General features: G+C 49.7%; 1 protein-coding gene across 5 annotated transcripts in view; it reads right to left on the reverse strand.

Annotated features, from left to right (window-relative positions):
• phka1a (phosphorylase kinase, alpha 1a (muscle)) overlaps window positions 1-16,914 on the reverse strand; it is a 54,338-nt gene that overhangs the window by 4,479 nt on the left and 32,945 nt on the right. For 4 of the 5 annotated variants that reach the window (XM_015351380.2, XM_015351381.2, XM_015351378.2 and 1 more), the window contains exons 21-32: window positions 9,710-9,798; window positions 9,066-9,208; window positions 7,995-8,148; window positions 6,822-6,901; window positions 6,403-6,481; window positions 5,408-5,537; window positions 4,974-5,075; window positions 4,079-4,194; window positions 3,344-3,382; window positions 2,164-2,208; window positions 1,326-1,487; window positions 335-388 (exon numbers count right to left, since the gene is read on the reverse strand). In XM_015351380.2, coding sequence (XP_015206866.2) covers window positions 335-388; window positions 1,326-1,487; window positions 2,164-2,208; window positions 3,344-3,382; window positions 4,079-4,194; window positions 4,974-5,075; window positions 5,408-5,537; window positions 6,403-6,481; window positions 6,822-6,901; window positions 7,995-8,148; window positions 9,066-9,208; window positions 9,710-9,798 — 1,193 coding nt within the window. The remainder of the gene's footprint in view (window positions 1-334; window positions 389-1,325; window positions 1,488-2,163; window positions 2,209-3,343; window positions 3,383-4,078; window positions 4,195-4,973; window positions 5,076-5,407; window positions 5,538-6,402; window positions 6,482-6,821; window positions 6,902-7,994; window positions 8,149-9,065; window positions 9,209-9,709; window positions 9,799-16,914) is intronic. The other variant, XM_015351383.2, reaches the window with a different exon arrangement.

Genomic DNA, 16,914 nt, shown 5'->3' on the forward strand with positions numbered 1-16,914 from the left:
AGTTTAAGAAATAATTAATAGAGAATCCTAATACAAGCCATTTGATATCTATTGTCTTGCACATTCAGGGCCAACCCTAAAATTACTGTTTGTCAAACCAGCATCTCCGCTATCTGAGCTGCCAGTAACAGCTACTTTCCTTCGCTCATGCTTTTTTAGCTCAGATCACCAACATGCTAGAGAGCTGAAAAGGTTCAGCACTTTATCTCTTAACAAGCCTGAAATCTGAAACTGCCCACGCAGCACTGAACCATCTTTCAGAACTGTTCCTTTCCACACTCAAACTGGAATTTGCGTCACTTTCCTCTGAGTATTTTAACACTAAGGGCATTACCTCTCTGGTGGTGGACGACGGGAGGACAAAGCCTTCGATGGACAGCCCGTGACACTGAGGAAATAAAAGACACCATCATGTGTGATTGAGCAGTATAAAAGCACAGATTGATTCTACCTGGGTTCAGGCTGACTCCAGGTGGATACGAGTTTGAAATATCCATCCATCTTCTAATGTCTTTATCTAGTACAGGGTTGTGGGAGAGCAGGAGGCTATCGAAAGAGGAAGGTGGGATACACCCTGGACAGGAGGCTTGTTAAAACTTGTCTGTGTTTTCCTTTGCAGGGTAAACAGACACAAACATGCACACGCTCACTCCATGGGAGAAGTTTCCCAGAAGCCAATTAACCTACCAGCATGTCTTCTGTGGGAGGAAACCCATGCAAACGTGGCGAGAACATACAAACTCACAGATAGCAACCACTATGCTACCACTCTGCGCAAGTTTGAAATATGAAATTACAAAAAGATGATAACTGTTCATCAAGAGGTAATATTGACTATTTGTTTTATTCCATGATGAAAAGAAGAGACATAACCTTTCCACTGTGGAGCCTTCTTCATGTGTGCTGGAGTAAACGAAACATTGTGCCTCTTCTCTTTTCAGCATGGAACAAACCTTTACTTGTTCCTTTGCAGCCTACGCATGCTGACGTAGCTACCTACTTGAACATATTGACTATGTGTTGCTAACAGATCTAGTGTTCAGGTCTTAGATGAATTTGATGTCTGCATTGATAGTAAATTATCTACAGTAAATTACAGGTTACTGTTTATGTACTAAGAGGCATTTCTCAAAAAATGGTCAACTGAAGAAAAGGTGATCCTAAATACGAAGGCTTCAATTTTGTCCCCCCTGAGAAGGACAAGGTTCGGTTCTGAAGTGTGTGCTGACAACAAACACCTCTGAACTGATGTTGACATAGTTCTGAGGCCCATCCAGGGCCACTCCTGCTCTCGGCTGCCACACCGGGCGACGGGGCAGACTCACCTTCTGCAGGATTTTCCAAACCTTCTGGTAGAAGCCCACCGGCACTCTGTTAAGAGCTCCGTCCAGCCTCCTGCGGCGAAGCCACTGGCCCTGTCGAATGTCCCGGGCCGGAGGCCCAAAGGGCTCTTGGGGAAAGCTCTCAATGGCCAAACTGCACGATTTCTAGAAAGGCAAAGATATAAAACAGGGCCATTGCGGTGGTCGCTTTCTCTGGCTTTCACAGGGCAGTTCTGAAAATTCTAAATTGTAGTTCCCAGACTGACATTTTCACACAAGCTCAATCACGTTTCTTGACTTGTTGTTTAAGAAAAAGCTACCGATTTGTCCCCCGTTTCGGAACACTGCCTGGAAGACATTCTGGTTCTAATATGTTTTTTTTAACATGAGCCCAATATAATTTACCCAGGCCCATGCCTACCAGAGCTCAATTCTACTACCCCCGTTAAAGCCCTTTTCTTTAGTGGCATGCAGTGACGTTTGATTGAGCTACAACCAACAAAAAAATGGCTGACAGAAACTACCCTGTTAACTTTTGGGCTCATAGAAATCAAATATTTAAAAACGTCACCCAGAATTAAGGAGCGACAATCACATTTTCCACATCTCCAGGTGCTCCATTTTGAGTGGAGCCCAATGCAACAGACTGCCAGCATTTCAACCAGCACTTCCTCCGCTGATGAGCTACATTACTGCCAATCAGCAGCTGTTCCCTTCCTTCAAGAGAGAGTGCGGTCTGAACAGTCCAAAACACATCCCTGGAGCCCACTGTCACCACGGCCTTTCCAGCTCAGTGATGTTCCACCCCTTTGCCACAGAACAAGATCTCTAGGACTCTTACTGTGGATTCACTGTAATCCAGGTCGGATGGCTGTGCAGTGGAAGGCTGCAAAACAGAAAGGAATCTTAAAAAAAAAAACAACAACTGTACAGCACAGGCTCTCCAAAAGGCTATTTGGGATTTCTAAACACTCCCAAGCCACAACAGAGCCAACCTTTCTCATTGATTTGGGAACTAATTTGCTGAATGAACTGTACTCTCCTCACTGATGTGACTGACCTGAAAATGCAAGAGTGTCGAGTGGCTGCATCTGTAGAATGTTTCAGAGGTGTCTGATTGAAACCCTGCCGTGAAGAAAAGGTCTTTATAACCTCAGTAGAAAATAGCACATTCGGCTTTACTCTGAACAGCGGGAAGCACTTTGGCGAATCGCGTTTGTCAGATGTCAAATTTGAAAAAAGAGGGATCACGTTCGCCTTAGTCGAGATCAATAATACTGAAAGGACTGACTTGTGTCCTCTGCAGAGCCGGCAGTGTTTAGATCTTTAGGTTTGTGCTGTACACAGATAAAGCAAGCCTCCTGATATCACAGAGCATTATCAAGCAATTAAAATGCCAGATCACGCATTTCAGCTGCTGAATTAATTAAAAGATTACAAAATTACAGGCAAATAATTGTTACAGGCAGCATATCTTAAAGCCTTCATTGTTAAAGCCAAGGCTCAAATACTGTAGATGTAACCAGATGAGCCTGAGGACCACTGCTTCAGGGGCAATGTGAATAAGGCACATGGATTAGGTCTGGATAGTTAGGAATGCAGCATCATTGTTCTTCCATCGTGGCTTTAAAAGCTGTTTGTCACAACCTGCCAAGCACTAAAGGAACAATTATCCGAGAATCCAGCCGCAAAATTAACTGAGAAAGTGAGGAAGACGTGGTTTTAGTCATTTCCCTGCCCAGCTGAGCCAGTGGAGTGGCGCATGCAAACCTCCACCCCAGGTGATGTATGGCACTCCACCAGGGGCTGTGCTGAAGTCTTTCGCTCACTGCTCATCCTCATCCTCGCCCCTCGCGCTAGTGACGTAGGAGAACAAAGCCTGCTTTTCTCCAACTGCAGTTTGCAGCCACAGCCTCCGGGACTACAAGAAGAACTACAGAAGAGCAGTCAGCCCGGAGTTCAGCACAGCCTGCTGTAAGAGGCCAGGTGAATTACCACCCAGGCCGTATCAGACCAATCACCTTACGTGTCCCGAACAACGACAACCTACGCTCCTCCATCTGCAAAGCAAAACAGAACCAGATGTTTAAACATCACGCACGCAGCCAGAGTGGCATATCTGCAATGCCCACCCTGGTGCCAGTTTACCACAGTAAATCAGCAGCAGGCCAGCAGGGTAGCTGTGTACTTTACCGTGAGCTTCACCTGAGTTGTTTCTCCATACTTGCCACTGGTGTAAAATGCTTTGCAATAGACACCAATGGAGATTGCATTTGCTATGGTAAATCCTGGTATTATTTCTGTGATATTAGCTAGATTAGAGCCTCACACATGTTACAGTATTTATCTCCCCACAGTTCACATACCTGGATTGAGTATACTATGGAGTTTTTATGAAATCACTAACGTAGCTTCAGTACCTTAAAGTTTTTAATGAACTGGGACTTTGTGAAGGCACGGTGTTTCCATGCACAGATCTCAGTCATTGGATGATGTGTTCCTCATTCATGAACCTTGCTATCAACTCCACAGACATGTCAGTGTTAACACCTTGTACCTCTGTTTTGTGGGGTCTTGGAAGCTCAGCAAGGCCAATGCTGGGATGGGAGACTTTCAGGGAAATCCAGATTGTTGCTGTAAGTGGCCCATTAGCTGGGAACTGTTAGAACTATCCTCTACTATGTGGATAGGGCAGTGTATAACTCATTCAGTGCAGAGTAATGAGGTGCTTTTTGCAAGAGGATCTCTGGATCTACCTGTTTCATGTCGCTCTTCAGCTTGTTGATGCCCACCCTCTCGCTCTTGGTGGCCCCCACGTTGCCCACCTCGTGTATCGAGATGGCCGTGCTGACCGCCGAATCCACAGAGCGGACTGCAAAACAAGCACAGTGCCTTACGCCCCTGGAGACAGGCAGAGACTCCACAGGATTACCTTGGCAAAGGTCTGTTGGAATCAATCCTGGGTGTGTTCAACGAAGCAGAGCATTGTACTGTGATGGAAACAAGAACTGACACCGAAAAGCAAAAGGGACAAGCAGAGGATTTAAAGAGGATTGTGACGAGACACAGCATGAGTGGTTTTTGAGCAACAGACAAGAAAATGAAGTGGTCTGATGGCATTAGCAACACTGCAGAAATCAAAATGAAGACCAAGGAGAAGGTGAAACAAGTCTAAAGTGCCCTTATAATCCTAGGTTGAGTAATGTTGATTACATATTTTTTGGAAAATAGGAAACCATCACCCGAAACGTTTGGAGACTGCTCCTCTGACTGTAAGCTAATCTTATAAAGCACGCTGGGCTCATGATACATTATGTAGTGCTATGCCTTTTGAACACACCCTTAATGAAGCTCTACAACACTGCGAAGTGAGACCTATGCACTCAGATTCAGGTGGAATTCTGATGAAAATAGGTGGAAGGATGGGTTAATGGAAGTTTAAACTGCAATAGTATCTCAATCTTTTATCTGTCTGCAAAATTCCGACAGCTGGACACTGAGTCAGCAATGTCCTGGATCCTGCACCCTTTCTCCCTGAGCTCAGCTGATGACAGCTAAAGAATCAGGAAAAGGTCCCTAAACCCGAATGCAGTTCAAACAGGGGACATGTGAGTGACAGTGGGGTGTTCCTAAGCTCCTGGGGTTACTGACCGCTTTTCTCCACCCCAAACTCCTTCCCGCTCAGGATGTGATGGAGCAGGTTCTTCAGCTCAGAGGGGCTGAGGCTCATCAGACTCTCTGTGGCCTCTTCACCTGGAACACGAGGAGACAGATGATCAATGCATTTCCCATTACAATCTGGCTCGTTTCAGCTCCTCCCCACCACCACAGACACACAACCACTGCACGGAGGAAAAAGCAGCCAGTGGCTGTCGTACCTCAAGATACCGACCCTGTGGGATGAGAAGCTAAGCAAAACTGGTGTGGTCACCACTCAAATGGGAGGGAACGGGAAGAAAACCCAGGACTCTTCCCACTGTATGAGAATCCCACACCTACATTTAATCTTGGAAGATGGCAAAGGCCACTCCACTGGAAAAACGTCATCTCAGCGTCCGTGACAGTCAGACAGTCAATGCCAGTACCTGAACAGTTGAGCGAGTGGGCGAGCTCGGTGGCCATGACCTGGATGATGAGCCCGATCCGCAGGCGGAACATCTCGCTGAAGAGGGAGGGCTGGGTCCTGATGTTCATCGCCAGGTACACCATAATCTCCTGTCAGCAGAGGGATGATCAGTCTTGTCCATCAGTTCCGATTCTCCCCCAACAGCCTGACTGCGCCCTGACCACTGACCATGAGCAATCTTAACCCCAACATCTTTATTCCCACCGGGCCGTATTAAAATGAGCACCCACTAACACACTGAAAGTGTCCCCTTTGCCATCATTTCTGCATTATCTATATTAGCCTGACCTATTTGATTTGTGTTTTTCATGGTAACACCATCAAAGTCATACCATCAAAGTGTCCAGTTCCCAACTAATTGCTTAGTTAATATTTCAGCACTAACTACAGGTCAGCACAAGGAACCTCTGTGAAAGGGACTTTCCAGTTCATTTATTCTAGTCACTATGATTATTTTGTTTTACACAAGTATGGCACAAACCCTTGATTTGCCACAATCGGACCATCGTTTTCATTTAACACAGATGTTTTCTTGAACTTAACACCCGCTGGAGCAACACCTCTGCTCCAACGTGACATTTCCCTCACACCTTCTGTAAGAACTGGCACTTCTACATACGCAGACAAAAGGGATGAAACTGACGAATATATTCTTGATTATTAGAACTGTAGAACACAGCCACATCTTGGAACTATTGCTATTTTGGGAACATGAAAGACTAACCCACAAAGACTTTCTTCCATCTCTCCTGAAAAAGGGAACTGACTTGCATCGTACAAAGTCCAGCAGAGGTCACCCTTAGTTTATATCAACTTGCTGCTAATATTGTTTTGCTACTGATGACAGGTGTGAGTGGCTTTGTTCCTCGTCATCCCATGTCTAACCCTGAAAGTCCCACAGATAAGAAGCACAAGGAGTTTGTGGATGGACAGCTCCCCCCTGTGGCCACTGACCTGAGTCAGCACGGCAATGGTGATGCTCTGGTCACTCGCTTCATCAATTAGTTTCATCAGCACATCGGGAGGCAAGGGCCTGTGGGGAGATAAGACCAGCAAGCCTGTTCTTAGAACATCACATGGAAACACCATAGGTTTAGGACTGGTCCCAGGCAGAAGGGTACTTCCTGAGAAGGAAAAGGTAACCGCCAAAGCAGAACTGACAACTAACTGGATAAGGCTAAAACAAGTAGTAGGCGAATTCAGTGAAGCAAGCTTTTACTTTGGGCAATTTGGTGCCTTCTGTTCTCAAAAACGCCATATTTAAATCCTCAGACCTCCACTTCAAAAGTGAGGTTCTCATCGTGTTGCTCACCGAAAGCACTGCACTGACAGATTCTATTGTGCAGTGCTGTAATGCAGGATGTAACACTTACGCTACGATGGTCTTCTCTCGGGGCTCAGGGGGCAGACCCACGGTGAGGTGCTTTTGGTGTGCCAGGAGATCTGAGCAGGCCTGCAACCAACAGAACCAGTCTTTCATACTGCACTGTTCTTCTCCACTTTTTTTTCTCGAGATGGGAGCCATATGACAGTTAAAAGCAGAATTTGGATCCATGAGAAAGAACAAAATCCTTTACACAGTGAGTCAAATAGGTACCTTGTACAAATTTTACCTGATGTCAGTAATTAGAATGATATGACATTGTGCAGTTGCAAATTTAGGTCTGCCCACTTCGTATCCTACAGCAAATCTTTTTTTGTAAAATCTTTTTACAAAATCTTTCTACTTTGTAGAATTCTCCATGTCTGGCTTTCCTGAAAAGTTCACTCTAGTGCTGCCATCGTTCGCCACATCACCGATATAAAGGAGGGCTGAGTTACTGAGGTAGCCATGCACATCCAGACCACCATGACATTATCTCCACCATGCTGCAGATTTGTTTCTGAAGCACAAAAAGGAGTTTTGGAACAAAGTTTTATGGGCACAGAAGACCGAGATAAACCAATCGCCAAAATAAAGGAAGTTCAGAGAAAAGAAATAAACAGCAAAAGGAACTTCCAAAGAACATCACCTCATCTGTGAATGACAGTGGGGGTCAAGCCATGACCTGGAACGGACTCACTTGTCGTGAATTATGACGTAACTGAAGATGGCAGCAGCAGAATGAAATCGTGAAGTTTACAGAAACACTTTATCAGCTTGCGTTAGTCGAGTGGTGCTTCAACATGTGGCACGACAATGACCAAAAACACCCAGCCAATGCAACTCAGGAGTTCGTCAAAAGAAAAAAAAAAAAGGTGAGCTAAATGGGTGGCAGATTTTTTGGAATTATTGGTGCAGAGGGATATGCAACCAAACACGGACTTTAACACTGACTCACAAATCTCAGTGTTGCCCAATACTTACAATCACTTGAATTAATTAGGTTGAACACAGACATGGTTTTGTTCTAGTATGATCACATGGATGCATGGAACTATCCAAAAACAAAATGTGTGTTACAATGGATTTCTGAATCATATCAATGAGCACATCTAGACTGCAAAGCACAAGCAGTGGTTTTGACTTTGCTCTTCTAATACGTTTGGAGGCCTGCTGAGATTACCTCATCCAGCCCCTCCACCTTCTTCTTCAGCATGCCGGAGGTCATGCGGATGAGACCCCACTGACGCACTGTGCCAGCCTTGGTGTACAGTTCAACCAGCAGGTTCTGGACCGTGGTGCCCGTGCCGTAGAGCTGTGTATCCCAGTCTGCGCCCCTGAGAGACAACACAGCATGACACTGTGGCATGGGAGGGCCTGAGCCACTGAAGAGCACAGCAATAGATCTACACGTCTGACCATTCTGCTTCACGGGGATGGAATGTCACTAGGGGCAGGACTCATTTTTGGATCTTATATCTCCTGAACACCTCCACTGAGATATTTCACATTTTTCTACTCAGATTATTCCACTGTGACAGACTTCTCCCCAACCCAAAAAGTTTCTAGAAACTATTCTCCAAACTGACCGAGAGGAGAGACCCCACTCGTGGCAACAGATGCGTACAAAAACACAGCTTTGTCAATGGACCCTACAACCTTGTGTGATACTTATAGTACACAACTGAACCACACACCTGCTTTACCAGCCTGTATTTATGCTTCGGGATGCAGTAATGTGTCACTAAATGCAGCTTAAAACTGGCATCTAGCGGGCAGGGGTGTAGCCTGAGGTGTTGCCACCCCATTTTAAGCGTAACCTAAAATCCCATACTGTCTTAAATTTACCAGCAAAAGAAAACTTAACCGTAGGAAACAATTGTGATGCACCTTGAATGTTTTTTTTTTATAAGAGTGGACGTGTAGTGAAACATAATTAGCTATTACGGACATGAATATACACCATTTAGTAGTACATCCAATTGTAGAAGGCAAATATTTGAAAAATCCACCTCAGATATAAAATCCTGGGGTTATAAAGGTTTAATCAAAAACAAGTTTGAAAAGGACTTGGCTAAAGATCTCACTTTCCTGAAGCTGTATACCCTATGTCCTATTTAATGAATTGCAAATTATTTATTTATTAATTACTGCTTCTTTTCATGTTTGTGAAGAGATTACATGACATTATAATGGTGAGCATATGGATATACCCGTCTGAAGTATGAAATTGCTCAAGGGACGAGAGGCTCACTTCTTGTTGAAGAGGATGTACAGGATGTCGGCCTGGTCCTGGAGGCTGGGACACTCTCGCAGCTGTTCCACCAGAGCCCGGTAGTCGATCTCCCCCGCTGAGTCTCGGGGCAGACACATCTCTGAGGTCACAACCCGAGGGCCCTGGAGGGGAGACGAGCAGAAGGGTTAGCGTTTCACTCCGCCAGCCAGTGACCCTACTCCATCAGTACAGGAACCATTGAGACGAAGATAAAGAAGTTCCACCAGACCGAGCACAGAATGCAGCACACACAGAAAAACTGATCTTGGGAACCGTGGAATGCTTTAGCCTTCTGGAATATAGGTGGGAAGTTTAGCTTGTTAAGAACCGAGTTAAAGTGAAAATCCATACACACTGGCTGTCCAGGTCCAGGATTTGAAAGCCCTGTTTTAAGTCATGTAATGTAGTAATATAGGCACTGGACAAGACCTTCATTCAGACATCTGCACTGTATTCTTGAGCAGGAAACTCTGCCTTGATTGCTCGAGCACAATTGGGAGGACAAATATTGACAGAGGCCTCTCGGCTGAACCAGTGCTACAAAACTGGGAAAAACTCCAACCCGATAAGGAACAGAGGCTCCAGCAGGTTCGCCCAAGCATGTGAGACAGTGTGGTGCGTACCTTGGTGTCGCTGGACAGTGGGGACTCCAGGAGATTGAGAGAGGGCTGGGGAGCGTGGAATAGCTTAGTAGGAAGGAACATGTGCAAATCTGGAACAAGGAGAATGGTTCATGTTAGCAGCCACAAGGCCAGAGTGTGCTTTTCTGTAATAAAAAGACCATAATTAATAGCAATTATTTTAAAACAATTATTTGACAAAATAATAAATACAGTGGTGTGAAAAAGTGTTTGCCCCCTTCCTGATTTCTATTTTTGCATGTTTGTCACACTGAAATGTTTCAGATCATCAAACAAACTGAAATATTAGACAAAGATAACACAATTAAACACAAAATGCAGTTTTTAAATGAAGGTTTTTATTATTAAGGGAAAAAAAAATCCAAACCTACATGGCCCTGTGTGAAAAAGTGATTGCCCCCCCTGTTTAAACATAAATCAACTGTGGTTTATCACATCTTTGGAAAGCTGAGTTCAATTTCTCTAGCCACACCCAGGCCTGATTACTGCCACACCTCAATCAAGAAATCACTTAAATAGGACCTGCCTGACAAAGTGAAGTAGACCATAAGATCCTCAAAAGCTAGACATCATGCTGCGATCCAAAGAAATTCAGGAACAAATTAGAAACAGAGTAATTGAGATTTATCAGTCTGGAAAAGGTTATAAAGCCATTTTTAAAGCTTTGGGACTCCAGTGAACCACAGTGAGAGCCATTATCCACAAATGGCGAAAACATGGAACAGTGGTGAACCTTCACAGGAGTGGCCGGCCAACCAAAATTACCCCAAGAGCCCAGCGACGATTCATCCAAGAGGTCAGAAAAAAACCCACAACAACGTCCAAAGAACTGCAGGCTTCACTTGCCTCAGTTAAGGTCAGTGTTCATGACTCCACCATAAGAAAGAGACTGGGCAAAAATGGCCTGCATGGCAGAGTTCCGTGACGAAAACCACTGCTGAGCAAAAATAACATAAAGGCTTGTCTCAGTTTTGCCAGAAGACATCTTGATGATCCCCAAGACTTTTGGGAAAATACTCTGTGGACTGACAAGACAAAAGTTGAACTTTTTGGAAGGTGTGTGTCCCATTACATCTGGCGTAAAAGTAACACAGCATTTCAGAAAAGGAACATCATACCAACAGTAAAATATGGTGGTGGTAGGGTGATGGTCTGGGGCTGTTTGGCTGCTTCAGGACCTGGAAGACTTGCTGTGGTAAATGGAACCATGAATTCTGCCGTCTACCAAAATATCCTGAAGGAGAATGTCCGGCCATCTGTTCGTGACCTCAAGCTGAAGCGCACTTGGGTTCTGCAGCAGGACAATGATCCAAAACACACCAGCAAGTCCACCTCTGAATGGCTTAAGAAAAACAAAATGAAGACTTTGGAGTGGCCTAGTCAAAGTCCTGACCTGAATCCGATTGAGATGTTGTGGCATGACCTTAAAAAAGCGGTTAAGACTCGAAAACCCTCCAATGTGGCTGAATTACAACAATTCTGCAAAGATGAGTGGGCCAAAATTCCTCCACAGCGCTGTAAAAGACTCATTGCCAGTTATTGCAAACGCTTGATTGCAGTTGTTGCTGCTAAGGGTGGCCCAACCAGTAATTAGGTTAACGGGGCAATTACTTTTTCACACAGGGCCATGTAGGTTTGGATTTTTTTTTTCTCTTAATAATAAAAACCTTCATTTAAAAACTGCATTTTGTGTTACTTGTGTTATCTTTGTCTAATATTTCAATTTGTTTGATGATCTGAAACATTTCGGTGTGACAAACATGCAAAAAAATAAGAAACCAGGAAGGGGGCAAACACTTTTTCATACCACTGTAATTGGATGCTTCTGCATTATCCAATAGCTTCAGAAGTCTATGCAGTTCAAGTCAAGATTGAGACTTTTTCTTAAAAGGTACCAGGTCAGAAAGTTCAAAGACATTCTTAGAAGTTCTTTAACCGCCCTTCATCCAGACACTAAAAAATTGGCCCAATTCGCTCATTCATTAACAGGCACTTCACGAGTGCTCTCTTTGTCAGGGACCAGCCAGAAATAAATCAGAGGATTCATTCTCATTCCAAACTGTGCCTGTACCCTGCAATTTTTGTTTGCAAGTAAATCAATACAAAGCATTGATGTGAGTAATGAGGTATCTTTCACCTACAGCAGAGGACCTCTCTTGGAAAGAAGAACTATTATAAAGCAGTAAACATGTGACCTTATTCTGACAGCCTTCTCACACTCACTCCCCTCGGGCTCTCGCTCACCGTCACACTCACACTCACTCCCCTCGGGCTCTCGGTCACAGTCACACTCACACTCACACTCACCGTCGCACTCACACTCACTCCCCTCGGGCTCTCGCTCACTCCCACACTCACTCCCCCCGGGCTCTCGCTCACTCCCACACTCACTCCCCTCGGGCTCTCGCTCACTCCCACACTCACTCCCCTCGGGCTCTCGCTCTCGCTCACTCTCACACTCACTCCCCTCGGGCTCTCGCTCACACTCACACTCACACTCACACTCACACTCACACTCACACTCACACTCACACTCACACTCACACTCACACTCACTCCCCTCGGGCTCTCGCTCTCGCTCACTCTCACACTCACTCCCCTCGGGCTCTCGCTCTCGCTCACTCTCACACTCACTCCCCTTGGGCTCTCGCTCTCGCTCACACTCACACTCACACTCACACTCACACTCACACTCACACTCACACTCACTCCCCTCGGGCTCTCGCTCTCGCTCACTCTCACACTCACTCCCCTCGGGCTCTCGCTCTCGCTCACTCTCACACTCACTCCCCTTGGGCTCTCGCTCTCGCTCACTCTCACACTCACACTCACACTCACACTCACACTCACACTCACACTCACACTCACACTCACACTCACTCCCCTCGGGCTCTCGCTCTCGCTCACTCTCACACTCACTCCCCTCGGGCTCTCGCTCACTCTCACTCTCACACTCACTCCCCTCGGGCTCTCGCTCACTCTCACACTCACACTCACTCCCCTCGGGCTCTCGCTCACTCTCACACTCACACTCACTCCCCTCGGGCTCTCGCTCACTCTCACACTCACACTCACTCCCCTCGGGCTCTCGCTCACTCTCACACTCACACTCACACTCACTCCCCTCGGGCTCTCGCTCACCGTTACACTCACACTCACTCCCCTTGGGCTCTCGGTCACAGTCACACTCACACTCACACTCACTCCCCTCGGGCTCTCGCTCACCGTCGCACTCACACTCACTCCCCTCGGGCTCTCGCTCACTCCCACACTCACTCCCCCCGGGCTCTCGCTCACTCCCACACTCACTCCCCTCGGGCTCTCGCTCACACTCACACTCACACTCACACTCACACTCACACTCACACTCACACTCACACTCACTCCCCTCGGGCTCTCGCTCACTCTCACACTCACACTCACACTCACACTCACACTCACACTCACACTCACACTCACACTCACTCCCCTCGGGCTCTCGCTCTCGCTCACTCTCACACTCACTCCCCTCGGGCTCTCGCTCACTCTCACACTCACTCCCCTCGGGCTCTCGCTCACTCTCACACTCACTCCCCTCGGGCTCTCGCTCACTCTCGCACTCACTCCCCTCGGGCTCTCGCTCACTCTCACACTCACACTCACTCCCCTCGGGCTCTCGCTCACTCTCACACTCACACTCACTCCCCTCGGGCTCTCGCTCACTCTCACACTCACACTCACTCCCCTCGGGCTCTCGCTCTCGCTCACTCTCACACTCACTTCCCCCGGGCTCTCGCTCTCGCTCACTCTCACACTCACTTCCCCCGGGCTCTCGCTCTCGCTCACTCTCACACTCACTTCCCCCGGGTTCTCGCTCTCGCTCACTCTCACACTCACTCCCCTCAGGCTCTCGCTCTTGCTCACTCCCACACTCAGTCCCCTAGGGGTCTCGCTCACTCTCACACTCACACTCACTCCCCTCGGGCTCTCGCTCTTGCTCACTCCCACACTCACTCCCCTCGGGGTCTCGCTCACTCTCACACTCACACTCACTCCCCTCGGGCTCTCGCTCTTGCTCACTCCCACACTCACTCCCCTCGGGGTCTCGCTCACTCTCACACTCACTCCCCTCGGGCTCTCGCTCACTCTCACACTCACTCCCCTCGGGCTCTCGCTCACTCTCACACTCACTCCCCTCGGGCTCTCGCTCACTCTCACACTCACTCCCCTCGGGCTCTCGCTCACTCTCACACTCACACTCACTCCCCTCGGGCTCTCGCTCTCGCTCACACTCACACTCACACTCACACTCACACTCACACTCACACTCACACTCACTCCCCTCGGGCTCTCGCTCTCGCTCTCGCTCACACTCACACTCACTCCCCTTGGGCTCTCGCTCTCGCTCACTCTCACACTCACACTCACTCCCCTTGGGCTCTCGCTCTCGCTCACTCTCACACTCACACTCACTCCCCTCGGGCTCTCGCTCTCGCTCACTCTCACACTCACACTCACTCCCCTCGGGCTTTCGCTCTCGCTCACTCTCACACTCACACTCACTCCCCTCAGGCTCTCGCTCTTGCTCACTCCCACACTCAGTCCCCTAGGGGTCTCGCTCACTCTCACACTCACACTCACTCCCCTCGGGCTCTCGCTCTTGCTCACTCCCACACTCAGTCCCCTAGGGGTCTCGCTCACTCTCACACTCACACTCACTCCCCTCGGGCTCTCGCTCTTGCTCACTCCCACACTCACTCCCCTCGGGCTCTCGCTCACTCTCACACTCACTCCCCTCGGGCTCTCGCTCACTCTCGCACTCACTCCCCTCGGGCTCTCGCTCACTCTCACACTCACACTCACTCCCCTCGGGCTCTCGCTCACTCTCACACTCACACTCACTCCCCTCGGGCTCTCGCTCACTCTCACACTCACACTCACTCCCCTCGGGCTCTCGCTCACTCTCACACTCACACTCACTCCCCTCGGGCTCTCGCTCACTCTCACACTCACTCCCCTCGGGCTCTCGCTCACTCTCACACTCACACTCACTCCCCTCGGGCTCTCGCTCTCGCTCACACTCACACTCACTCCCCTCGGGCTCTCGCTCTTGCTCTCGCTCACACTCACACTCACTCCCCTCGGGCTCTCGCTCTCGCTCACACTCACACTCACTCCCCTTGGGCTCTCGCTCTCGCTCACACTCACTCCCCTCGGGCTCTCGCTCACTCACTCCACTCGGGCTCTCGCTCACTCTCACACTCACTCCCCTCGGGCTCTCGCTCACTCCCACACTCACTCCCCTCGGGCTCTCGCTCACTCCCACACTCACTCCCCTCGGGCTCTCGCTCACTCTCACACTCACTCCCCTCGGGCTCTCGCTCACTCTCACACTCACTCCCCTCGGGCTCTCGCTCACTCCCACACTCACTCCCCTCGGGGTCTCGCTCACTCTCACACTCACACTCACTCCCCTCGGGCTCTCGCTCACTCTCACACTCACTCCCCTCGGGCTCTCGCTCACTCTCACACTCACTCCCCTCGGGCTCTCGCTCACTCTCACACTCACTCCCCTCGGGCTCTCGCTCACTCTCACACTCACTCCCCTCGGGCTCTCGCTCACTCTCACACTCACTCCCCTCGGGCTCTCGCTCACTCTCACACTCACTCCCCTCGGGCTCTCGCTCACTCTCACACTCACTCCCCTCGGGCTCTCGCTCACTCTCACACTCACTCCCCTCGGGCTCTCGCTCACTCTCACACTCACTCCCCTCGGGCTCTCGGTCTCGCTCACTCTCACACTCACTCCCCTCGGGCTCTCGGTCTCGCTCACTCTCACACTCACTTCCCCCAGGTTCTCGCTCACTCTCACACTCACACTCACTCCCCTCGGGCTCTCGCTCACTCTCACACTCACACTCACTCCCCTCGGGCTCTCGCTCACTCTCACACTCACACTCACTCCCCTCGGGCTCTCGCTCACTCTCACACTCACACTCACTCCCCTCGGGCTCTCGCTCTCGCTCACTCTCACACTCACACTCACTCCCCTCGGGCTCTCGCTCTCGCTCACTCTCACACTCACACTCACTCCCCTCGGGCTCTCGCTCTCGCTCACTCTCACACTCACACTCACTCCCCTCGGGCTCTCGCTCTCGCTCACTCTCACACTCACACTCACTCCCCTCGGGCTCACGCTCACTCTCACACTCACACTCACTCCCCTCGGGCTCTCGCTCACTCTCACCCTCACTCCCCTCGGGCTCTCGCTCACTCTCACACTCACTCCCCTCGGGCTCTCGCTCACTCTCACACTCACACTCACTCCCCTCGGGCTCTCGCTCACTCTCACACTCACACTCACTCCCCTCGGGCTCTCGCTCACTCTCACACTCACACTCACTCCCCTCGGGCTCTCGCTCACTCTCACACTCACGCCCCTCGGGCTCTCGCTCACTCTCACACTCACACTCACTCCCATCGGGCATTCGCTCACTCTCACACTCACACTCACTCCCCTCGGGCTCTCGCTCACTCTCACACTCACACTCACTCCCCTCGGGCTCTCGCTCACTCTCACACTCACACTCACTCCCCTCGGGCTCTCGCTCACTCTCACACTCTCACTCACTCCCCTCGGGCTCTCGCTCACACTCACACTCACTCCCCTCGGGCTCTCGCTCACTCTCACACTCACACTCACTCCCCTCGGGCTCTCGCTCACTCTCACACTCACTTCCCCCGGGTTCTCGCTCTCGCTCACTCTCACACTCACTCCCCTCGGGCTCTCGCTCACTCTCACACTCACTCCCCTCGGGCTCTCGCTCACTCTCACACTCACTCCCCTCGGGCTCTCGCTCACTCTCACACTCACTCCCCTCGGGCTCTCGCTCACTCTCACACTCACTCCCCTCGGGCTCTCGCTCACTCTCACACTCACTCCCCTCGGGCTCTCGCTCACTCCCACACTCACTCCCCTCGGGCTCTCGCTCACTCTCTCGCTCACTCTCACACTCACTCCCCTCAGGCTCTTGTCACTCTCACACTCACTCCCCTCGGGCTCTCGCTCACTCTCACACTCACTCCCCTCGGGCTCTCGCTCACTCCCACACTCACTCCCCTCGGGCTCTCGCTCACTCCCACACTCACTCCCCTCGGGCTCTCGCTCACTCCCACACTCACTCCCCTCGGGCTCTCGCTCACTCTCA

Source organism: Lepisosteus oculatus, chromosome 8 (genome assembly GCF_040954835.1).
Source record: "Lepisosteus oculatus isolate fLepOcu1 chromosome 8, fLepOcu1.hap2, whole genome shotgun sequence".
Taxonomy (NCBI): Eukaryota; Metazoa; Chordata; class Actinopteri; order Semionotiformes; family Lepisosteidae; genus Lepisosteus; species Lepisosteus oculatus.